This window comes from Microtus pennsylvanicus, chromosome 8 (assembly GCF_037038515.1).
Source record: "Microtus pennsylvanicus isolate mMicPen1 chromosome 8, mMicPen1.hap1, whole genome shotgun sequence".
Taxonomy (NCBI): Eukaryota; Metazoa; Chordata; class Mammalia; order Rodentia; family Cricetidae; genus Microtus; species Microtus pennsylvanicus.
The window spans coordinates 104,861,685-104,886,576 of record NC_134586.1 but is presented as its reverse complement, the minus strand read 5'-3'; the positions used below and the strand labels follow the sequence as shown (position 1 = coordinate 104,886,576).

Here is a 24,892-nt window from a genome sequence, read left to right as displayed (position 1 = left end):
TCTTTCTGATCTTTTGAAGACAGTTTCTCTGTGTAGTTCTGGCTGTCCTGGAACTTGTTCTATAGACCAGGCTAGCCTTGAACCCAAAGAGATCCACCTGCCCTGCTTCCTGAGTGATGGGGTTACAAGATATGCACTCCCAAACCCAGACCAACTTCTTCTGTTTCTAAATTGGAGCCCAAATAACACTTTAGCTGCATCCACTCTCCTGTATGATCATAACTTGTACATTTTGTTATTTTGAGGCAGTGTTTTATTTTATGTAGCTAAAGATGACTTATGCTTCTAAACGTCCTAATCCAGCCCTGATGCCATAATTACAGGTGTGCTCCAGAGTGCTCAGTTTTTGCAGAATTGGAGACCAAACCCAGGGCCCTCTTTTTTTAAATTTATTTTTATTTTATATTTATTAGTGTTTTGCCTGCAGGTAAGTCTGTGTGAGGAGGTCAGAAACTCTGGAACTGGAGTTAGAGACAAGTGTGAGCTGCTATGCGTGTGCTGGGAACTGAACCCCAGTCCTCTGGAAGAGCAGCCAGTGCTCTTAACCATGCTGCCGTCTCTGTAGGACCCTCCCTCCGGGCCTCTTCCGTGTTAGGTAAGCACTCTACACACTGGGCTACAGTCCAGGCTTCTAATTTATATTTTAAAAAAAAGCTCAGGAGAGGAACAAGGACTTAAAGGGACAGTGGACAGGAGCAGTTACCGCTTAGTCTTTAGAGACAGAGCAGAGAGGAGGAGGGCTACTCATAGAAATGGATGGGAAGGTGTAAGAGGGGAGGAGATGATATTGAGGAGAAGGAAGAGGAACAGAGGGAGATCAGACTGTGACACCATGGGAAAGACAGACGGATTCAGACCTAACTGAATGGGTATGACTCGTGACTCAGTTGCCTAGCGATCCCCATCTCCTGGACCACCTGCTCCCTCCAGCTGTGTTCACTCTACCCTGAGAGGATCCTATAGACCCACCACCAGCAGCTTGGTAAAGATGTCCCTGACTTCTTACCTGGAGGGGTTTATGAGGGGCTAGACTGCACCAGCCAATCGCTGCCAGCCCTAACTGCCTGCTCCTGGCCTGGGAAGGTAGCCAAGATATGGGGGTAGGGCTGGCCTTGTTTAAAGGTAAGGCAATTGGGGTTGTAAAGCACTTGATCCTCAGAACCTGGACACTCCCTTCTGGGATGGGGGACACGAATGGAGGTGTGGGCAATGGTAATTGAGAGTTACCATGTGCCCAACACCCATGACCTTATAAGGACAGGACATATTAGGCAAAAGAATAGAATTTCAGAGGCCCAGGAGACCAGGATCAGGTAATCCCGGTGCCAGAGCAGCTTGCAAGATGGAAGGATCTGTGCAACATTTCTTGGCGTGTCACTAAGGTTCTGCGATGCTTTTGCCTGACAGCCTCACAGCCTGGGAAAATTCACGTTCTTCCTCCAAGGCTTGGAGTCTAAGAAGACCAGGGCTCAGGTAAAAAGGATCAGGAATAAAGAATCCAGCCCTGCTGGAGATTACCCAGGTCAGATTGCAAAGATAATAAGCCCAGCTGCCAGAACATGGCTGGGCTGGGCTGAGCTGCAGGGCAAGGGGTAGCGGGACATGTGGGGTGGAACTGAAAAGGCTTCTGAGGAGATGGGCGTCCACGAGGAGAGGGCAGAAAGGGGACACTGAGTCCTCTTTCTACATCTGACTGTGGGGATGGCCAGCTCTCTTGACTGCAGATCTCACAGCTGGGGAGGCAGCTGTCCGTGGAGGGTCTTTGAGGAGAAGAAAGGAGGGCCAAGAAGAGGGAGTGATGGAAGAGCCTGGTGATTCCTACAGGAGCTGCTGTGGGCAAGTCTTATGTGCAGAAAGTGGAGCGTGTAGAGAAATGTCTTAGGGTTTCTATTGCTGCGACAAAATACTATGACCAAAAAGCAAGTTGGGGAAAAAGCATTTATTTGGCTTACACTTCCACATTGCTTTTCATTATTGAAGGAAGCCAGGACAGGAACTCAAACAGGGCAGGATCCCGGAGATGGGAGCTGCTGAGAGGCTTCAGAGAGGTGCTGCTTACTGGCTTGCTTCCCTTGGTTTGCTCAGCCTGCTCTCTTATGGAACCCAGGACCATCAGCCCAGGGATGGGCCCGCAATGGGCTGGGCCCCACTCATTGATCACCAGTTGAGAAAATGCCTACAGCTGGCTCTCATGGAGGCATTTCCTCGACCGAGGCTCCTTCCTCTCTGATGATTTTAGCTTGTCTCAAGTTGACACACATAAACCAACCGGTACAGGAAAGTACTACATTATGCAGCATCTTCTACATAAAATATGCTTACTGTATACTGGACGACCGTAGTGCATTCCTCTGGACAGGCTTATGAGGCTACTTTCTGGAAAGATGAACTGGAGAGGAAGGTCCTCCCCTAGAAGGCAGCACTTTCTGACTGCAGCCTCGATATAGAGAGACCTGAAGGAAAACAAGCAGTGTTGCCTTTTCCTGCCCGCCTTCATGCCTTGTTGGCAAGTGGATCCATTTGGAATCTGCTGCTGTTTGTGGACACTGGAATCTAGATTCGCCATTCTTCCAATGTGTACTGAAGACCGATGGTTCTTCAGGTACCCTCCAGGTTTTGAACTGTGGAGGCATCCAGCTTCCCGGACTGAGCAAGTACAAATTCTCAACTTCGCCATTCAGACTCCTCAGCCTCTGCGCCATACAGATTCAGCCAGAACTGCGGAAGACATGCTGCACCCTTAGGAACATATTCTCATTGTATTGGCTGTTCCTCTAAAGGACTGTGATGACCATGATAGTATAAAGTGTGTCTGTCCATTCTTGCATTCAGGCAACCTCAAGGGGTAAGTTTTCCTACCGTGCACTCCTCAGCAGTCTGGACCAGAGTCCTGATGTCACAGGGGGAGACGCAAGTGATGGCATCCAGAGGAGAAAAGACATTTATTTAATAGAAGAACTAACAAGCCTCTGCCCAGATCACATGATCCCCCTGAACCACCCTGGACTTTGTCCAGACTTACTCTGTGATTGGTTCCAGAGAGCAAGTGCTGAAGAGTCAGACTCCTAGCAGAGCGGCTACCAGAGAGGGTATGTGGGTAGAGTCAGGGTTCCTGACGCTGTAGGATGTTAGGAACGGCCTCACCTCCCTCTGCCTGCTCACCGTCATCTCAGTTCAGTTAGCAAGAGCATCAGGAGGCTGCCTCTAGAGCCCTCAGAAGGGCGGTTTGTGCGCCTTGCCCAAATCCCCACCGCAGTCAGGGACACGTTGAACCCATCTCTTTTGTGCCTGCTGTTCTCAAACTGTCCTACAGAGGGAGCATTCTCCAAGGTCAGGAGACAAAAGGGACCCTCACTAGCCCTGCCGAGAGTCTTCCAGGATTTACACAGGCATCTGTAGGAGGTCAGGGATCGGCAAAACCCGGTCCCCCAACTCTTCATGAGCATTGCGATGCTAGGCAGAATCTTCAAAACCTGTTCAGAGCAGGAAATGAAATGTAGCAATTACTCTAAGAAACAGTTTGCTCCACCATAAAGCAAAGAATGGAGTATTTCCTGGTGAAAAGGACCATTTTTTTTTAAAACTGATGGGCACCATAAAAAATGCACTCGGTTGTTCAAAATATGTGCAAGACATCTATAATGAAAACTGGTGCGAGAAATTCAAGGAGAACCAAATAAATGGAGAGACATACAATGTTCATGGATAGGATAACTCAACAATGTTAAAATGCTGATTCTCTTCAAATTGACCTATTGATTTAAAAAAATCTTAAAATCCAAGCAGCATTCTTTGTAGAGGTAGACACTTCCATCTTGAAATTAATTAATTTTGAGACTGGTTCTCACCATGTAGGTCAAAGTGTCCTGAAACTCCCTATATCCACCTGCCTCTGCCTTCTGAGTGCTAGGATTAAAGGTGTGTACTACTGTGTTCAGTTGATTATGACATTTATGTGAAAACTCAAAGGGCACAGAACTGCCAAAATTTATTTGAAAATAAAAGTAACACACTATACAGTTATGAGAATCATGGGGTTGGAGAGACAGCTCAGATGTTAAGAGCACTTGCTGATATGGAAGAGGATCAGGGTTCTGTCCTCAGGACCACAAGGCAGCTTACAACTGTCTGTAACTCTAGATCTGGGGGTCACAATGCCCAATTCTGGATTCTGTTGGCATGTATGCTTCTGCATTCAGTGTACACAAGCACATAAAATAAAAATAAATATTTTTCCTTTGAGACAGGATATCTCTATATAGTCCTGGCTGTCCTGGAACTTGCTGTGTAGACTAGCCTTGAATTCACAAGACTCACTTGCCTCAGTTTCCTGGGTGATGAGATAAAGGCTTGCACCACTACACCTGTCATAAATAAACAGACAGCCTTGAAAACACACACACAAGGAACCGTCCAGACTTAGCAGGATATATAGGAATATATATGAATATACATATATGCATATAGTAGCAATTAATGAAAAAGAGGTCATGAATTTGAAGGAGGGTGGGGAAGGATATATGGGAGAATTTGGAAGGAGAAAAGGGAAGGGAGAAGTGTTATAACTACATTATAATCTCTAAATAAATAAATATTATGGGAATACTGAGTATGGTGGCCAAAAGCTAGCTAGCAGTTGCAGTCACTTGAAACAGTCCACCCAGTGACTACCAAAATACAAAGTTTCTATTATTCTCCCAGACAAAGGGCACACAGCAACATTCCCAAGGGAGTTTTACCCAGAGTTCACCAATTTCCTTTATTTGCTCAAAGTCTAAGATCTTTCTTGTTGTGCGATGCTCCCTAAGTTCAGATGTGGGTGAGTGCGGGCTGAAAGGCATAAAGTCAAAGGTAATTATCACTGCGATACACCAAAGAGTAGAGTCACCAATGTACTAAGACCATTTAAAATTTCATTTGCGGGATTGTGGGGTGAGTCGGTAGGGAAGGCAGTCTGTTCCAAACCTGCTGGCTTGCATCAGTTCAGGGTTCTAGGCAGTGGCTCTGATTCCCTTAAGCTGTTCTCTGACCTCCACATATGCACGGTGGCATGTGCACCCTCCCCCACGAAAATGAACATGTAAATGTACTTTAACATAAAGCAATAATGGCGGCGTGTGGAGGCATGTAACTTAATCCCAGCACCAAGGAAGCAGACACAGGTGAAGTCTGTGAGTTTGAGGCTAGCCTGTTCTCCCTAGCAAGTACCGGGTGAGCCAGGGTTCCACAGTGAGGCTCTGTCTCAAATAATTGTAAACAAACATATAAACAACCTCGTGCGAGACTTGTTTCTGTTTATGGTAAGTTATTTCGTTATGTTTCTAGCTGTTTTTAACTCTCAAACGTGAATACTTTTCCAATTCTTTAAGTGAATATATGACATGAAAAGGTAATAAAATACAGACTCAGCTGGGAGTGTAGCTCAATAGGCGAGAATGTGTTAGGCTCTGGGCCCAACCCCATCACTAACCCCCTAAAAAACAAAACACAAACAAACAAAAAAAAACCAAAGGCAATTTAGAAAAGGGAAGAAACCTAAAATTAAATGGACTTGAAATAGAATTTTGCTCTAAAGCCATTTCTCACATTAGAAAAGAAAAAAAGCTGTCTATCTATCTATCATCTATCTATCTATCTATCTATCTATCTATCTATCTATCTTCTATCTACCTATCTATCTATCTATCATCTATCTATCTATCTATCTATCTATCTATCATCTATCTATCTATCTATCATCTATCTATCTATCTATCTATCATCTATCTATCTATCTATCTATCATTTATCTATCTATCTATCATCTATCTATCTATCTATCTATCTATCTATCTATCTATCTATCATTTATCTATCTATCTATCTATCTATCATCTATCTATCTATCTATCATCTATCTATCTATCTATCTATCTATCTATCTATCTATCTTCTATCTACCTATCTATCTATCTATCATCTATCTATCTATCTATCTATCTATCTTCTATCTACCTACCTATCTATCTATCTATCTATCTATCTTCTATCTACCTATCTATCTATCATTTATCTATCTATCTATCATCTATCTATCTATCTATCTTTGTTTTTCGGCACAGGGTTTCTCTGTGTAACAGCCTGGCTGTCCTGGAACTTGCTCTGTAGGCCAGGCCTACCTCTGCTTCTCAAGTGCTGGGATTAAAGGTGTGTGCAACCACTGTGTGGTAAAACTACTTATTTTCAATAACTTTTTTTTTGAGGCAGTGCTTGTGTATCCCAGGCTGGCTTGGAACTTGTGTAGCCAAGGATGGCCTTGAATTTCTGACCTCTACCTCCAGACCCCAAGTACTAAATTTTAGTCTTGTAACATGATTATGGGATGCTGGGTTTGGTACCCAGGACTTCCTGCACGCTAGGCAACCATCCTACCAATAGACCTGAGCCCAGCTTTGAGACAGTATTTCACTGTGTAGCCCAGGCTGACTTCAATCATTGGTCTCTAATGATCCTTTCCTTCAGCCTCCTGAGTAGGGGGAAGGATAGGCATGTGCCACCATGCCCAGCTGAAATTCAATTATTTTTTTAAACTAAGCATGCCTAGAGCAAAAGCCAAGGCTTAATTTTTTCTAAGACTTAATTTATTTATTATGTATACAAGGTTCTGTTTCCGTGTTTACCTGAGCACCAGAAGAGCGCATCAGATCTCATTATAGATGGCTGTGAGCCACCATGTGTGTAGTTGCTGGGAATTGAACTCAGGACCTCTGGAAGAACCACCAATGCTCTTAACCTCTGAACTCTAGCCCCTGAACTTCAGTTTTAATGGTCTTGTGACGGGAAAAGAGAAGTCAAAGCCCGGAAATGATTCGATAAGGTAAGCTTGTCAGAGCCTCCTGCAAACAGCGAGAGACTGCTATTTCAGCAAGGTTGCTGAAAAGACAAAAGCAAGCGGGGTAGCCTGTCAGTATGATTTCATTTAAATTTTAGCTGCTTTAGCTATCACAAGCCCTGAAAATTATTTAACACCATCCTCCAGTGTTCCAAGCTTGAGGAACAATAGTCTTCCGAATCTACAACTGTCCCTTATCAAGTCTGGTCTCGCTTAGCGATCCACTTCTGTAAGTGCAGCATCAAGAAGACAGAAGAAGCAGGAGGATCGCGCTAAGTTTGACGAATGAGGATAAAAAGGTGGAAACGTAGTTGGAAAGTTTCTGCATCCCAATAAGCCTCTCCGCCAACGCAATAATCCAAATCAGGCCAAATTAGAAAAAGCCCAGGTTTAATAGATATCACGCTCCGGGATGGCTTTCTAGCCCCGCAGAGAGGAGACAGGAAAGGAAGACTGAAAACCCATGTGTTTGTTCTCTGGGGTGGGGGGGGGGGCGCGTTTTAATACCCTGTGGAAGTAGTTTTGAGCATCCCTGGGGAGGAGGTCATCGTTTGGCGGACTTTCTCAGGAGTGGAGTCTGGACTGAGGCAGCACCAGAGAAGGGGGCTTGGAGCTTCCATGCGAACATTCCAGACTCTTTGGGTATATGGATGCCAGGGGCTGGCAAATAGTAGTGAATTTAAGGGTTTGCCTCAATGACCACAGAGACTCAATTCTGCCGGAAAGACTGTTCCCCTCTCCTACTCAAAACACCTGTGGTAGCTCTCATAGGATGGAGTCTAGGCTTGAGCTCCAGGAAAACACGCATCAGCAAGAGACAGTGAGGATCTTAGCGTCAAATTCTTAATTGGTGCTCGCCGCCCAGGCATAGAAGACAGTTCTACTTAGTCAAAAATCCAAAGAGGTAAGCGGGTGGGTGGGGTGGAACCAGGCCAGGCGTGGAGGTCACTGTGTACCCGTGCTTAGCGGCTCCACCCGCAGCCACAGCCCGCCCTCCGCGCGCAGGATCAGCTCCGGCTGCCTGCGCGGCTCCTGGTCGTCGGGCAGGACGCGGAAGCGCAGTAGTGTGAGCGCCAGCGCCACCTTCATCTCGCTCAGGGCGAAAGTCTGTCCTATGCAGTTCCTGCGGGAGGACAGGGTGGGGACTGCACCGGGACCCAGGCAGGCACTCCCCAGCCAGACACACCCTCGGACCCAATCTGACCGGGTCTCTGATGCGCCTGGTCAGTGTGAGAGGCAGAAGGGCACTGATGTGCCTGGGACCCTGCATGGCCTTCAGTATTACTGGGGCATAGCTTCAGTGCCAACTCAGACCAGGGCAGGACTCCGAGTACAGAGCCTTTGACCTTGCAACCCCGGGTTTTGCAGCCTTTTGCACACAATCCAAGCAAAGGTCGGTAAGGAGACCCAGAATCTTGACCCAATTGTCCCCTGAACCCACCATCGGACCCAGATATCCCCGCCCCCGCTTTACCCCAAGATCACCGATCTTACCTGGGCCCCGCAGAGAAGGGAATAAAAGCCAGAGGCGACCTCTTCTGTGGAGTTTCTGGGTCAAATCTGAAGGGGTCATAGACCTGCAAACCAGGCAAGACTATGCTAAAGGGTCGTGTCTCTCGCCACATTCTGCTGGCCGCAGAAAAGACAAACATAGAAAAAGCCAGATGGTTTCCCAGGTAGGCCTCTTCCCCAGGTCCCAGAGTTGGGGAAAGGGCAGGGTCACACCTCAGGATCTGGCCAGACGGAAGGGTTGTGATGAACCCCGAAAATGCTGATGACACAGACATTCCCTGTCGAGTAAGGGGACAATGATGAAAAGGTCCACTTTGTTTCTGGGGACCACCATCCTAACCAGACCCACTGATACGGAGGGCACCTTTGGGGATGACCCGACCATCTGGCAGCACAACATCCTTGGTGCAGCATCGGGAGATCATTGTAACCGGAGGATGCAGGCGCAGACTCTCCTTGATGCACATGGTCAGGAAGGGCAGCTGGGCCAGGTCGTCCCTGAGGAAGCCAACACATAGTTAACCAGGAGCAAGACCTAAGCCCTGCCCAGCCTCTCTGCCACTCGGTGAGACTGATCCATACACAGTTTTGTACCAAAACTATTGTTCTTAAAAAATAACTAATTTTTTTAAATTATGAGTGTGCATGTGTCTTCCACTTATGTCTGTGGAGGCCAAAAGAGGGAGTCAGATTCCCTGGAGGTGGAATTATAGGTTGTTGTGACCTGTCTGTTGTTGGTGTTGGGATCTAAACTAGATTTCTCTGGAAAAATAGTTAAGGGCTCTTAATTGTTGAGCCCTCTCTGTATCCCCTTGGCTTTAGTTTTTCTCAGGTCCGATGTTCACCTTGAACTAGTTATGTAATGAAGGGTGACCTTTAACCTTGATTCCCTTGCTTCCACTTTCTAAGTGCTGGAATGAAAGGGATATTAGTGCACTCTAGACAGGCTCGTGAATACATGAGAAGTTAATATCTGGTAAAATAAAGAGTGTGCGCGCGCACACACACACACACACTCAGGAAATCTTGAAAATCAACAGATAAAGAACATATGACCTAGGAGAAAAGTAGAGAAAGGGTATAAACTAAGAATTCGGGGGAGGGGGGCAAGCATAATATATCTAAAAAGAGGTGTCCAAGTTGGGACTATTATTCCTGCAGAGAAGCTGAGGCAGAAGGAGGACAAGCCCAGCCTAGGCTATGCAATGGCTAACAGGTCAACAGAATATGAGCTTGTCAAGAAGATGAGCAAGGTGGTAACCAAAGAAAATGGGGAATGCCAGCACTGGGGAGGCAGAGGGAGTCGGATCTCTGTGAGTTTGAAGCCAGCCTGGTCTACAGAGTGACTTTAAGGAGAGCCATGGCTCCATAGAGAAACCCTGTCTCAAAAAACAAACAGAAAGGAAGGGAGGGAGGGAGGGAGGGAGGAAGGGAGGGAGGAAGAAAAGAAAGAAAGAAAGAAAGAAAGGAAGAAAGAAAGAAAGAAAGGAAGGAAGAAAGAAAGAGAGAAAGAAAGAAGGGAGGGAGGGAGGGAGGGAGGGAGGGAGGAAGGGAGGGAGAAAGAAAAGAAAGAAAGAAAGAAAGAAAGAAAGAAAGAAAGAAAGAAAGGAGGGAGGGAGGGAAGGAGGAGGGAGGGGTAAATACACCAGATTACGAGTTAACAGAGATGTTATTTCACATCTATTCCAGGTAAGAATTAACAAGGTATGAAGACTGGCTGAGGTGTGAGGTGGTAGAGGGGACGCATGCATTGATCCTGGGGATGTAGACATGTACAGAGGTTACCTATAATGGACAGATGGTAGCCCAGGGACCCAAAAACAAGGTCTGTACGATGAGCTAGGGCTGGGGATGAAGCTCAAGCAATAGCACTTCCTACTGTGTCCAAGGCCCGGGCTCCATCCCTGGCACTGAAAAGAGAAAGCAGTAAACTAAACATTCTTAGGGTTATAGATGGTTGATAAGACCAGAATGATTTTTCCATCTCTAATAAAGAAGAACCAGGAAGAGACTGAATATGTCATGAGTTCTCGGGGGCTGGGAAAATGGCTCATTAGATAAAATGCTTGCCATGCAAGCATGAAGAGTGAAGTTTTGTTCTCCAACCAGGAGGTCATAGCTGACCCAGAGGCAGATCAGGAGAGCTCTGTTCAGAGAGGGACCGTAGGTAAAGGAAGTGGAGAAAAGCCAAGATATCGGATGTCAGCACCAGTCCTCCATACACATGTACACACGTTTGTCAGCATACATGCAAACACCCATACACACATGTCCACCCTCTTACACACATCATACACATACTTTTAAAATTCTCAAGCTGGAAGGATGGCTCAATAGTTAACAGCACTCACACTGCTCCTCCAGATGACCTGAGTGTGGTCCCCAGAACCCACGTTAACTGGTTCACAGCGGTCTTTAACTCAAGTTCCAAGGTATCTGATGCCCTCTTCTGTCATCTCTGACACACACACACACACACACACACACACACACACACACACGGCAGAGACTCATGCAACCATACACATATATGAAAATGTATAAAAATTAAAGGTTAAATAATTGTTAGATTGGTGTGGGAAGTTTCTTCTATATATGTGTTGCTTTTATTGATTAATAAATAAAGAAGCTGCTCTAGTCTTTTATGGGTAGAATACATCTAGGCAGGAAAACTAAACCTAATGCTAGGAGAAAGTTGGCAGAGTCAGTAAAAGCCATGTAGCTGCCACAGGAGACAGATGTCTCTGACGGAGCTGCTGAAACTTTGCTGGTAGGCCATGACCTTGTGGTGATGCACAGATTAATGGAGATGGGTTAGTTTAGAAAGTAAGAGCTAGCTAGAAATATGCTTAAGCTATTAGCCAAACAGTGTTGCACATAATATTGTTTCTGTATGATAATTTCTGGAGTCTGAGTGGCCAGGAAATGAACAAGCAGCCCCCCCAACAAATTGGTGCCAATGTGGGTGACTACATCTTTAAAACCTGAGAGAGCATTATTTTTTCCCTTGGATGGGCTCTGTTTGCTTGCGGCAAGTAGGAACACCATGGCTCCTTTAAGAGAGGTCTTTCTGATTCAGTGGTACCAGAAAAAAGAAACCAAAATACTCCAAAAACATGCAGTTTCAAAATGGAAGCTTCCCAGAACAAACTCTGGCTTTTTTTTAGGAGGCCAAGCACTTGAATGGGGTTTGTGGTCAGCATGCTGCAAGTCACTTGGTGGCAGCATGGGCCAACTGGTTACCAGAGTTGAGGTGGTGAGTGTGGCTCCCACTCAGCAGTCTCAGAGGCAGTGAATGGACTTCCACCATGTTGGACTGTGTGGAGCAAGCAGGCAGGACCATGGAATTGGTCCTAGACATGCCTGCTTAGCAATAATAAATAAAAAGGGTGCTTCTGGTCAGAATATAATTACAGATATGCAATAAAGACAGATTCAGATGAAAAAACCTATAAATGGGTCACAGTGTTGAATAAATGTATGCAGGCTTGAGAGAGAAAGAAAAAAGAGTAGAGACAGTTATGATATAAAAGATCACAGACAGTCATAGGTTAAAGGAGTAAAGATTATAAAAAAATATATTAAACTTGTAGAAAAAGTAATAGCATAAGAAAAATAAGCCACATAAAGATGAAAAATACACAGAGAGTCTAGATTATGTATATTATTGTTTTCTTTGAGTTTTTTGACTGTGAATGAACTAAGTACAGAGAGACATTTCATTGTATAGGCTGTTAAGCTACATAGTGACAGCTGTCTCAAAACAAAAATTAAAAACATTTTTAAAATGTATTGATCAGTAAGAAAAATAAAAACCATAAAAATTCCAGAGATAGGAAAACAAAGTAATTTGTCACAGAAAAAGACATATGCACGGCTGATCAAAAGATGAATGCCATGTCTAACACCATTAGCACGTACAGTGGTATTTATTCATGTAGCAGAGTGAGCTACAACTTTTCAGATTCACAAACACTTCCAAGTTCCACACACATACTGAAGACACAAAGAAGTGAGCACTCTCCGGGTCTCTGTGTGGAAGGGGATTTTCCAAGAGCTACTACGTTATAGAACTCATGAGTGATGTTTTAAAATTATTTATGTGTATGTGTGATTGTGTGTGTATGTGTGTGTGTGTCCATGAAGGTACCTGCAGAGACCAGAGAAGGCAACAGATTCCCTGGAGTTGGAGTTTCAGGCAGTTGTGAATCACCCAGCGTGGGTGCTAGAAACCAAAATCTGGTCTTCTGCAAGAACAGCAAGTGCTCTTAGATGCTGATCCCACTTCTCTAATCCCAAAGCATTTTTTAAATACGCAGTTTAACAGCTCATATTCTAAAGGTCTGACTTTAGCAACTGAAGTCTTGGAATTTGTTCTGCACAGGTATTCACACTTTATACACAGGGTTGAACTGAAGTACACAGATACTCGCTGCATTGTGTTTGTTAGATGGAAAGGCTGAAGGACCAGCAAGAAGGCTCAGAGGGTAAGGCACAACCCACAAGTACACAGTAATAAATAAATAAATAAATACATACATAAATACATAAATACATAAATAAATAAATAAATAAATAAAAGAAAAAGATTGGAAGCTAGGCAAACGTTCATTAAGTTGGGAATGTTTTGATAAAATCATGATACATTCTGGCTGCCTTAAACAGCACAGCACACATTTTCCTTTTCTTTTTTTTTTAACCTTGAGTAAAGTCTTATTTGTAGCCCAGTCTACACACTATAATCTGCAGCAGTCTCCATAGTTCTGACATTGCAGCCTGAATTTCCACACAAGGCTTTCCCACTCATGTTTATCTTGGATCTTACATTGACTTCCAAAGGTCTTCAGTGTACACACCTTTGATTAAAGTTCAAGTTATTTGTTGATTTATTGAGACAGAGTTTCTCTGTGTAACCCTGGCTGTCCTGGAACTCAATCTGTAGACCAGGCTGGCCTCAAACTCACAGAAATCTGTCTGCCCCCTCCTGCCTCCCAAGTGCTGGGATTAAAGGTGTGTGCCACCACCCACTGGGAAGCTCAAACTCTTAATAGTTTTAAAATGTTGCATTTCCAGCTCCAGTCTCATGAGGAACCTCCCTAGTCCTCACATGCATTTTCTAAGCATCCAGGCACATTACTCTCCCTGACCCCTAAGCATGTCAAACTGTCTGATGCATGCTTTCTTTCTGGTATAGCAAAGATGTCTCCTTAAACTGAAGAAGTTCTGAGTGCCTCGTTCACTGTGCTATCAAGCAGCTTGGCTTCCTTTATATTTTGCTTCATCAGTTAAGATCAGCCGTTCTGCAGACTGAAGCAGGATGATCACTTGAGTCCGTCAGTTTGGTACCAGCCTGGGCAGTATAGCAAATATCCCACCACAAACTGACCAACTTAAAAACGTATCTAGGAATGGGCACGGTGACATGATTTTATAATTCCAGCACTCAAGAAGGGGCATGAGGATGTGTAGAACTTAAAGCTGAGGCCTCTCAGCACTAGTGCTCCCCCTCCTCTGGGAACTACACATGCACATACTGGAATGATGGAGGAAGGTCATTGGTTAAAAAAATAAAGAAACTGCTTGGCTGGCCCTCATAGGTTAAAACATAGGTGGGAGGAGTAAACAGAACAGAATGCTGGGAGGAAGAGGAAGTGAGCTCAGACTTGACAGCTCTCCTCTCAGGAGCAGACACCTCAGAGAGACGCCATGCTCCCCTTTCCCGGGAGGAGGTGAGAGCTCTGCTCTCTGAGGCACACGCAATGAAGCGCTGACCCAGGATGGACGTAGGCTAGAATCTTCCCGGTAAGCGCACCTTGGGGTGCTACACACAGATGATTAGAAATGGGCTAAATTAATATGTGAGAATTAGCCTAGAAGAGAATGGGCCAAGCAGTGTTTAAATGAATACAGTTTGTGTGTTGTTATTTCGGGCATAAGCTAGCAGGCGGCCGGGGTGCTGGGGACGCAGCCCCGCCGCTCTTATTACTACACTGGAATGTTGGGGATTGTCCTTGTGGATGTTCTCCAGATAGAACTCAGTTATTAGAATTGGGGCAAGATAACCCTTAGATGTTGACTCAGTTCCTCAGATATGGTTAGGATGACTCACAGATGTTCCCCTTTACCCCGCCTGATCTAGCAACCACTCTCTCATCATGGCTCAGACCAATCATTGCTAATAGCCATTTGAATAAGCCAATCTCAATAGTTGGAAAACAACCCCCAAAGTAGCCTGTACCAGCTATTCAGGGTCTTTCTGGCTTCTCGAATGCTGAAAGACCCTGTTGTGACAGAATTAATAAAATCCTCATGCTTTTACATCAACTAAAGTACAGATCATGGTGTGAGAGGTGGTCTCTTGGGGCAACTCCTCCTCAGTGATTGGACTTCAGGGTCCAATAGATGGATCTGAGGTCACCCTAGTGTCTTAAGGTAGCTATCGCTGTGAAGAGCCACCATGACCATGGCAACTCTTATAATGGAAGATATTTCAATGGGGCTGGCTTACAGTTTCAGAGGTTTAGTCCATTATCATCATGATAGGAAGCATGGTGGTGTGCAGGCAGACATGGTGTTGGAGAAGGAGCTGAGAGCTTTGAGGTCTCAGAAGCTCAAGGCAGCTCACTTCCCAGGATCCCCTGTCTACAGTGCACTCAGATGATTTATAAAAGTTTGCTAATTTTGACTAGCAAATTAGTGAGGTGGTAAATGTGGGCTTTTGGGGGGAAGAGTTCGAGACAGGGTTTCTCTGTAGCTTTGGAGCCTGTCCTGGAACTCACTCTGTAGACCAGGCTGGCCTCGAACTCACAGAGATCCGACTGCCTCTGCCTCCCAAGTGCTGGGATTAAAGGCGTGCGCCACAACTGCCCAGCTAACTGTGGGCTTTGAGAGGTCTCCGTCACTAAGCACAGTCTTTCTTTTGCTAGCCATCTCCCTGAGCTCAGCTTCTATGTACACCAAGCAATAATGGAAAAATCAACCAAAGGAGATTCTCTTCTCCATCTGGGGAGCAGAGCCAAAGAGAAGGGCTATAGAACAGATCACAAGGACCTACGCTCACCATTCAATCTCCTCTGGATCACGGTCCCTCAGCAGCTCCTCCTGCCGGCAGCGCTCCTGGTATTCTGGGTGCTTCGCAAGGTTGTACAGGGTCCAGGAGAGCCCACTAGCTGTAGTGTCATGACCTGCAGGATCAACAGGAAGACAGGCTGGGCAGTGTCTAGGCAGCAAGGTCCTCAGGAAGGCTGGGGAACCGGTGGATGCAAGGAATGGAGAGATCCTGGGTTTCCCCTGACAGATGACTCTGGGACTAGGAGATCTTTCCCTTTCTGTAACCCTACATAGGGACTCTCACCTCCAAACATGAAGGTGTCAGCCTCTGCCCGAATGTCCTCATCAGACAGCTCCTCTCCATGTTCATCCTGTAGACAAAGCAAGACCACAGCTCATACAGTGACTGAACACTAATAAGCCTGTCTTGAGACAAGGCCTGACACTCACTGTGCACACAGGATTCCCTTGTATTATCTCCAGGGCCTTCCACACAATTTTGTCCTTGGCTTTTTACTGTTATTTGCTTCTTCTACACAGCATCCAGCAGTCACCTCTAAAACTTATCTCTAACCTTTTCCTCCTTTTTACAACCACTGTACTCCCTAGTACTCTCTAGATTAAATTCAACTTCTAGCTAACATTGGACATTAGGATCCATGCAACTCAGACCCCAGAAAAGCCCACCTTGGCCAGCAAGAGCACATCAATGAAGTCTAAAGTCTTAGACTTAGCCTTGGTCTTTACGAATTCATCAACACCCTGGCTATGGAGGGTGCGGCGTCTCTCCCTGATGACAGCATCTGTGAAGTCGTGCACCAGGTCACAGGCCTTGCGGAAGCGCTGCCCGTCAGCAGTGAGGTAGTACAGGAAGTCCATGCGCAGGAAGAGCTGGCGCTGCCGTTTCATTATGAGGGAGCTGAGTTCCAAAATGGCAGCAATGTATTCACTGGGAGACCTGTAGGGCAGGCCAGAGAGAAGGCAAACTTTAGGACACATAAACCCCCTGCCCAGGCAGAGACCCAGGGCTAAGATTAGCTCCCTCTTGCTTGGCGGTGGTGGCACACGCCTTTGTTTTGAGACAGGATTTCTCTGTGTAGAGTTGGCCGTCCTAGAACTCAGAGATCTGCCTGCCTCTGCCTTCTGAGTGCTGGGATTAAAGGAATTGGTTACCACTGCCTGGTGACAGTTAAATCTTTTTTTAAAATAATTTTTTAACCTTTGATCATATTCTTTCCCCTCTGCCAATTCTTTCTTGAATCTTCCCACCCATCCAACTTTGTTTTTTTTTTCCTCTCTCTTAAAACAAAACAAAACAAAAAAACTCCAAATGAAACCAAAGAACACACACACACACAAATGGTGTCTGATTTGTGCTGAGCATGAGGTCTGCCCTGGAGTGTGGTAGATATGCCCAGTGTCACTCGATTGAAGAAAACTGATTTCTCCCTTTCCCAGAAGATACCAATGGAAATAGCTTTTTAGCTAGGGTGGGACTTTGTGCCCACTTCCCTTCTTCTTATGGGGATCAGAACAGTTAATCTCGATTAAGACACATCGAGGAGTTGAAGGAAGCATATTTCAGTGTGAATCTATAGGGCAATTTCAGGGCAGACTAAGTGGGTGAAAGCCTGCTCAGCATGTGGGCAGCATATCCCATTGGCTGGGGCCCCACGGAGACAACAGGGGAAGGTTGGTTGCAAGCACAAGCAATCTTCACTCTTCGCTTCTTCGCCATCATGATGGGAGGTGCTCTCCCACCCCCTTCCCCACCAGGAAGCACTGAAACCTCCGACACCAGGAGCTCAAACATACCTCTTCTCCTTTAAGCTGTTCTGCTCAGGTGTTTCGTCACAACAACAACAACAACAAATTGAACCCCCCAACTTCGTTTTCAGATGTCTTTTTTCCAAACTGCCTGTTAATGGCAACGCATGTCTCCAGCTCCCTGCTTTATCTAAACAACCCCACCTATCTGAAAGGGTCACTCTTTCTTTTCACTGTCCTTAAATGTCAGTTATAGCCCACCTTTTCTCCCTCTGGCCAGTCCCTCCATCCCCAGCCTCCTGCCTTGGTCCATGCTCAGGTTCCCCGACAAAGACAGTGACTCACTCCTGACAGTTGCTGTCGAAGCTGAAGATGCATTTCTGCAGACTGTCCAAGGTCATGAGGCTGATGTGTTCAAACATGTCCAGACGGGCGCTGCCTTTGGCAGTCAGGTGCTGCCACTTGGCCTGGACAGAGAAGTAAACTGAGATGGGCTGAATCTTCCAAAACTTGAATAGAGTCCCCTACCCTGCTCTGAGCCAGCCTTCTGGTCTTTGGCCCTGGGCACTCCACCCCAGGGTAGGCCAGGCTTGGGTGAGAACAGCGGTGTTACTGTATGAGACAAACATGCAGGCCTGGAAGTCAGGATCCGAGTTCGCGTCCACCTCTGTGCACCTTTGTTCAGCTTATCACCCTCTCCTCAGTCCCACCACCTAAACCTTTAGTAATAACTAAATTGACTTGATTTTTATACATAAACATCTTGCTTCCCTGCTTCTACTCTCTTACTGCTGGTGAACTTTGACATGCTCCCTGACCTCTCTGGCCCTCAGTTTCACCATCCATAATGTCGTCGTCATAGTGATCTCTACATTAGAGCAGTGTGGAAATTATATCATATGACTTAGATCATGGAACTGCCATAATATTTCTGTAGCTAGTAAGTGATCAATAAATGTCTGTTGTCATTGCCATCCTTGTTAGCATAGTGGCAGGAGGTTCAGAAATGTCTTCATTTTTTCATGATTCCTCCACCCTCAGTCTTTGCCACAAGCCCTTGTAGCATTTCCATTGGGATGTAGGACTGTTTCTCCATGTCTTGAATCTGAGCTGAACTCAGGGCTTGTTTGCTCGGACCTGAGGAGTGTTTTAAAAATGATGGTGTGCTATCTCTGACTCTAAGCTTGGAGAGTTACTGAGCTTTTCTCCTCGTTCTCTCTTTCAGAACCCAGCCTCTCCATGCTAGAAGACCCAGACTTCCTTAGGGAATAGCCAGTGAAGTTGTTGTTTTTTCTTTTATTTAGCCAGGCATGCTGGCACACACCTTTTTAATCTCAGTACTTGGGAGGCAGATGGCAGGCAGATCTCAGTGAGTTTGAGGCCAGCGTGGCCTCCACAGTAAGTTCTAGGACAGCCAGAGATATAGAGACCCTGTCTAAAACTGCCCCCTAAAAAGCAAAAAAAACCCCCCAAAAAACAAAAAAAAACAAACCAAAATAACAACAACAAAAATCCAACCTAAAACACACATACATGAAAACAAACACTCCCCCAAACCATGTTTTATATATTTTTTTTAATACTGGAATGGAAACCAGGGCTTTGTGCATGCTCAGAAGACTGTCTAGCACAAGAACTGGTTTTTTCAACACAGGGTCTTGCTATATAGCCATGAACTCACTATACTTCTGCCCCAGTCTCCCAAGTGCTGGGATAAAGATATCTGTCACCGTGCAGAGTGTAAGGCCAGTGAGTTTAGAGTGGTATGTTGTTGTAGACTGTTATTTTAAGTAGGCAAGAATGTGTTACACTTGTTTATGTGGCTGGATATTACTCTTACTGTGTACAGGTGTGTCACATCTGTTTTTAATGATGCAAGGATGTGTTACACTTGCTTGTGCAGCATTTGTTTAATTATGAAGATATGTTGCATTTGTTTCACATTGCCTGCCTAATAAAGATCTGAATGGCCAATAGCTGGGCAGGAGAAACGGACAGGTAGGGCTTGCGGGGAGAGAGAATAAATAGGAGGAGAAATCTAGGCTCTAAAGGAACAAGAGAAGGAGGAGAGAGCAAGAGCGATGCCTAGGGTAAGAAGGCAGCAGACACCAGCCAGTCAGACACACAAAAGCAGTGGAAGTAAGATATACAGAAGTAAGAAAGGCCAAGGCAAAAGGTGGATAAAGAGAAACAGATTAAGTTAAAGGAGCTAGCCAAAAAAGTGTCAAAACTATGACAAGCATTTAAAACTAACAACAAGTCTCTGTGTCTTGATGTGGGAGCTGTTTGGTGGCCTAAAAGAACAAGCCTGTTACAGTGTAGTTTGTAGAAAGACCTACTGAGCAATAGCCAGATGAACGTGCTGACTTCCCAAAGCTCCTGTGACTAGATACAGGTCCTTCTCAGCCCCTTTCGTATGCTAGGAGCATGACTCCATGGTGTCATCTTGGCTACCCTTTAAGAATGGATTATTAGTTCCCCATTACAGATAGAAAATTGCCTGGCAGTGGTGCCGCATCCCTTTAATCCCAGCGCTCAGAAGGCAGAGGCAGGGGGGTAGTTCCTCTGAGATCCTGGCCAGCCTGGTCCGCAGAGCATGTCCCAGGATAGCCAAGGCAGCACAGAGAAACCCTGTCTCGAAAAACTAAAAAAGAAAAAAAAAAGGAAAGAAAAAGAAAACTGAAGTTTGGAAAGGGAATTTTGTGGTACCCACGCCTGCAGATTACATATGAAAGCAAATTCCTTTCTACATGGCTCCAGGAGGACCCCATGCTCAAGAAACTCACATGCATGATGTTCACACTCTTGTTAAAAACCTTCACATAGGGCTTCAGGATGTCAAAGTGGAAGGCAGGCGTCAGCAGGCGGCGGTGGCGGCTCCATTTGTCACCTGAACTCAGCAGGAGCCCATCCCCTGGTAGGGAAGCCATGACAATAGGCAAGGGTAGTGCCCCCCTTTAACACTCAAGGGAGTCCCCTGACCCTCGCCTTCAGTTACTCACCCAGCCAGGGCTTCAGGAGGCCATAGAAAGTCATTTCCTTGGGCGCAACAGCAGCTGACACAAAGGAGAACAATCAGGGCCCATGGCAATGGACTTTAGGAGGGGTGGGAACTCTCAGCAAGGGCTGTGCATTTCCCCTTCCAGCTCAGCATGACAAGAAGGGGATGAAGACAAAGTAAATAGGGATGCAGGGCAGGGATGGGGCACAGGAAGGGACCAGACCAGGCATAGCAACAGGTAGAGCAAAGGTCAGGTTAACATGGCACACATGACCATCACGCCTTCATGTGGCTCCTACTTTGTCTGACACAACACTCCATGTCTGAACACAGCACAACACTCCACGAGCTTTCCCAGAGACCTGGGACACAGTGTCTGTTGCAGCTCTCTGATCTCACTGACACATACTTGGACATATGGCATGTGTTATCACGGCCTGTCTTGCACACCACACACATGGTCTTCCTTGACACAGCACAAACTAGTCTGACATGATCAAATTGTGCCCTTCGGATACACCTCAGACAAAATTTAAATACAGTCCTATTAATGTCCCCAGTGTGACGTAGATATCTCCCAGATATTCCCTGTCTCCCATCACATTCAATAGCATTCTGGCAAGATGGAGAATTCTTGAAGGAGGAGGCTGAGGCTAAGAGAAGACAATGGTATATGAAGGACCCCTCACTATTCAGTGACTCGTCATTGTTCCAACCAGCTGAGATGAAGGGATTCCAAGCTGGGGGGTGATTGAGAGGAAGACAGCGTGCAGAGCATTGCAGGGGAAGCTCCACCATAGCTTTGATGGGTCCAGTCCTGTCTCATTGACCCTGGGGCTGGAGGGGGCAGTGGCAACCCTAAGTGGAGGGCACATGGGCAAGCATCCTGTGGTATCTTTGAGGATGGGGAGTCCTTGGCCCTAAGTCCTTGTCACATCCTTGGAAACGTCTGGGTCCAGATGAACAACAAGGGAAAAGTGCAAGGCACGACAGGGAAAGCAGCATCGCCATCATGAGCCCCAGGGGAACGACCGAGCCTGTGGCCAGAGGAGAAAGGCTGAGCTCTCACAGGACGGTCTTTTGTTCTCCGTCATCTCCTACCCCTGCTGTACAATGTGATGGTTGGAGCTGAGCTGGGAGGCGGGTAGGACTCCCTGCCTTCTCTGCTTGCAAGCTCTCTGAATAAAGTATGATTTAAAGATTAAATTATAATTTCCAATCATTGGCATTCACAATGACAGGCCGTATGAACCTCAGTGTTCTGGTTACCTCCTCTGGTAGCTCTGCCTGGATGGCTCAGGCCTCTCCAGGTAGTTACCAACTCATCAGAAATCTCAATGACGGCCTAGACGCTGTCCCTGCTCCAGGCACTCCTTGTCACTGTCACTTAGTGAACTGAATTGCTGTGCTTCCAGCTTTGTTCCTGGGTGACAGCTCGCTTGGCTTCTGGTTTAAAAGTGTGCTCTAGCGCAGTTTCTTCCCTCTCCCAGGTTATGGCCCATGAGGCATCTGGTTTAAAGGCACTGTTCTGCTCTACTGTTCTGATCTACTTCACAATTCTGTCTGATATAATGGGTTACACGGACCCCACTCCTAGTGGGAACCACTCAGGGAGGAGCATCCTGACAACTGGCCTGATTAAGCTTGCTATAGGAAAATGAAAATGAGGGTGCTGGAGAGATGTCTCAGAGGTTAAGAGCACTGACTGCTCTTCCAGAGGTCCTGAATTCAATTCCCAGCAACCACATGGTGGCTCAAAGCCATCGGTAATGAGATCTGGCGCCCTCTTCTGGCCTGCGGGCATACATGCAGACAGAATACTGACAATATACATAATAAATAAATCTTTTAAAGAAAATGAAAATGATATTTCACTGTAAAAGTTATGACCACTGTATGTATTACATTCCAGGGGTTGGTGGTGGCCATTAGCTGTTTCTCTCATTGTCATATACTACTTTACAATTATAGTTATTTAACCAATAAACAGAAAGATATTACCTTAAGTACACATAATGAGTTTACAGTCTCACTATTTTGCTTTCATTTCAGGAAGTTCTATGCAAAAGATGTAAATTTCCTGCCTTGTTTCCTTTAAAGATTACGCTTTGAATTAGTAGAATTGTTTACAAAATTTATTTTATTTTTATTGTGAGTGCATGTGTAATGTGTGATGTGCGGGTGTGTGCATGCATGACAGCCGTGTGGAGGTCAGAGGACAAATCTGTACAGTCAGTTTTGATATTTTACTGTTCGTGGGTGCCAGGGTCAAACTAGGCCATCAGGATTGTGCAATAAGTGTTTTTAGTCACCAAGTTACCTCACCCATCCTAAAGTAATCGTTTCTATGTATCATTTTGTATCTTTAACAGTTTGTGATAAAATTTATATGGCCTTAGAGACTCTGATTATCAATGAGTGGCAGATTTACAGCCTCTATTTTATATGTTATATTTTATAATGAATAAACAAACTTTCTGAGTCCGACCTGTGGTGGGTAGACCCAACAGCCTAGTCTGCACTACTGGATACCCACTGCCTTTTATTTCTTCAGTAAAAAGCCAGATGTTTGCTCTCCCTCTCCCACAGTTTTCATGGTAGCAGATACCTTTTGTATCTCATGCTGAAATTACAGGGTTGGCATAAAGATTTTTGGCCCCCTCCCTTATGCCTTCTTGCTTATACAATATGGCTCCCTATCCAAGATCATCGAAGGCTCTGTTAGCTTGTGAGCCTCTGCTGGAAAGTAAGATTCTGTAACCCTCAAGCATTAGTGAGACAAAAGAAAAACATGTAAAACAGACTTTTAAAAAATTTTGAGCAGCAGTGACATCTGCTTGGGTCTTGCACAGTCAGGAACTTTATAGCTCAATAAAATGTGGGTGAGTGACCTTAATCTGTTACATTATGTAATAAATGTGATTTAGATGGAATAGTTTCCTAAGAAGCTGACAAATTTGTTTGTTATGTTGCTGGGTCTCATGATACTGAGAGAAGAAATAAAACTACAAAGCGTAACGACCACAAAACAGTTTAGCGGGAGATAGATGCGCAAGAAAAAATAGAAATGCATATTTTGGTAAGAAAATTTAAAAAGCATTTCTAAAGAAAATTTTTTTTGCATGGAAAAATAAGATTTTGACTGAAGATAAAATGACTGGATTTTCTCAAAATGGTAAAAGATAAAACCAGGCGAATTAAACACATCACAGAAGATCTGACGGTCTCCAGTGGACCACTCTCCATTCAAGAATATATGGGCAGCAAAAACTACTTGGTGGGATTTTTGTTTGTTTTGCTTTTTGAGACAGGGTTTCACTGTGGAGCCCTAGCTGTCTTGGAACTCACTTGTAGACCAGGTTGGCCTCAGACTCAGAGATTCACCTGCCTCTGCCTGCTGAGTGTTGGGACTAAAGGTGTGTGCCACCGCCACGCAGCTAAGATGTAACAACTTTTATTAGTAGTGAAAAGTGGTACAAATATAAGGATTGGTTAGGGGGACTTTATATTTTGTATTATAAGGAAATATTTTCACTCCATATTGAGGAAAAAAATCTACACATTGTAAACAGATCTGTATACACACACAGTTAATGACTTGTTCATTCTGAAGTAACTGCTCTCAGCCTAGGCAACAGTAAAAAAGAATGCAACACAGACCACAGACACTAACAAAACTCAACATCCAAGTGAATGTCTTGGCCTAGCTATACAGGATTTAATACCCTGAACCCCAGGCCAAAGGGGCAAACCTGAGATCTGGAAATATTGACTGTCTTGTTTCTCTCCTTCCCTATATAAGCTGCTTGCTTGGGAGATGTATGCATGGGAGTGAGGGGCTGGTGTCTGTGCATGTGGATATCAAAAGTCAATCTCAAGAGGAGGCATCTACTTTGGTTTTTTGTTTGTTTGTTTGTTTTTGAGACAAAGTCTCTCACTGGGATCTAGGGCTCACTAATTTGACAGGGCTAGCTAGCCAGTGTGCTCCAGGATGCACCTCCCCCGTACAGGAAATTCAAGTGCATGCACCACCACACCCAGCTTTTTAGCAAGGCGGTGTTTTACGTGAGATGTCCCTCATATCTTAGGCACTAGAATTCTTGGTTCCCAGTTGGTGGCACTGTTTGGGGCAGGTTAAGTTAGATGTGTCCTTGCTGGAGGGAGTGAGTCACTGGAGGTACAAGTCTCTCAACACCCCCAGTTTTCTCTCTTTGCTTCTTGTTAGTGGTGTGACGTAAGAGCGCTCAGTTTTCAGCATCGGTCACCGTGCGGGCCTGCTGCTGTACTTCCGCAACATCGGGGTCACAGCCCCATCCCTCTGGAACTGTGAGCCCAAAATAAAGCCCTCTTTCTGCAAAATGTCCTGGTCATGGTGTTTTAAGCCAGCAATAGAAAAGGAACTAATCAAACTAGTGCCTCCTTAGGTCACCAGGTACCCGAGTAAAGAGCAACTCAAACGAGCAACTCTGCGCACCGTCGTCGTTTGCACTGATGAACAGAAATAGCGTCAGTGTTCTATAACAGATGGACAACTCGTGCTGTCTGCCTCCACATTTCTGTTCTCTCAGGTCAACAACCTCACCACACCTTCCAGATCCTGATGCCACTATTTGGAAAGGTGGCCATCCTGCCCAGAGTCTCAGTGATCAAGCTATCGTGATTAGAGGAAGTAGCCAGTCCTACCACCAAAA

General features: G+C 45.4%; 1 protein-coding gene across 2 annotated transcripts in view; it reads right to left on the bottom strand.

Moving 5' to 3' along the window:
• Nucleotides 1–1,336: 1,336 nt before the first annotated feature.
• LOC142856580 (cytochrome P450 4F6) overlaps nt 1,337–24,892 on the bottom strand; it is a 29,558-nt gene continuing 6,002 nt past the window's right edge. The window contains exons 4-13 of one of the 2 annotated variants that reach the window (XM_075984201.1): nt 20,203–20,256; nt 19,987–20,114; nt 17,546–17,667; nt 16,121–16,391; nt 15,738–15,804; nt 15,444–15,567; nt 8,748–8,881; nt 8,597–8,661; nt 8,366–8,448; nt 1,337–3,473 (exon numbers count right to left, since the gene is read on the bottom strand). In XM_075984201.1, the coding sequence (XP_075840316.1) occupies nt 3,467–3,473; nt 8,366–8,448; nt 8,597–8,661; nt 8,748–8,881; nt 15,444–15,567; nt 15,738–15,804; nt 16,121–16,391; nt 17,546–17,667; nt 19,987–20,114; nt 20,203–20,256 (1,055 nt within the window). In that variant the 3' untranslated portion in view covers nt 1,337–3,466. Of the gene's footprint in view, nt 3,474–7,244; nt 7,995–8,365; nt 8,449–8,596; nt 8,662–8,747; nt 8,882–15,443; nt 15,568–15,737; nt 15,805–16,120; nt 16,392–17,545; nt 17,668–19,986; nt 20,115–20,202; nt 20,257–24,892 lie in introns of those variants that run through there. The other variant, XM_075984200.1, reaches the window with a different exon arrangement.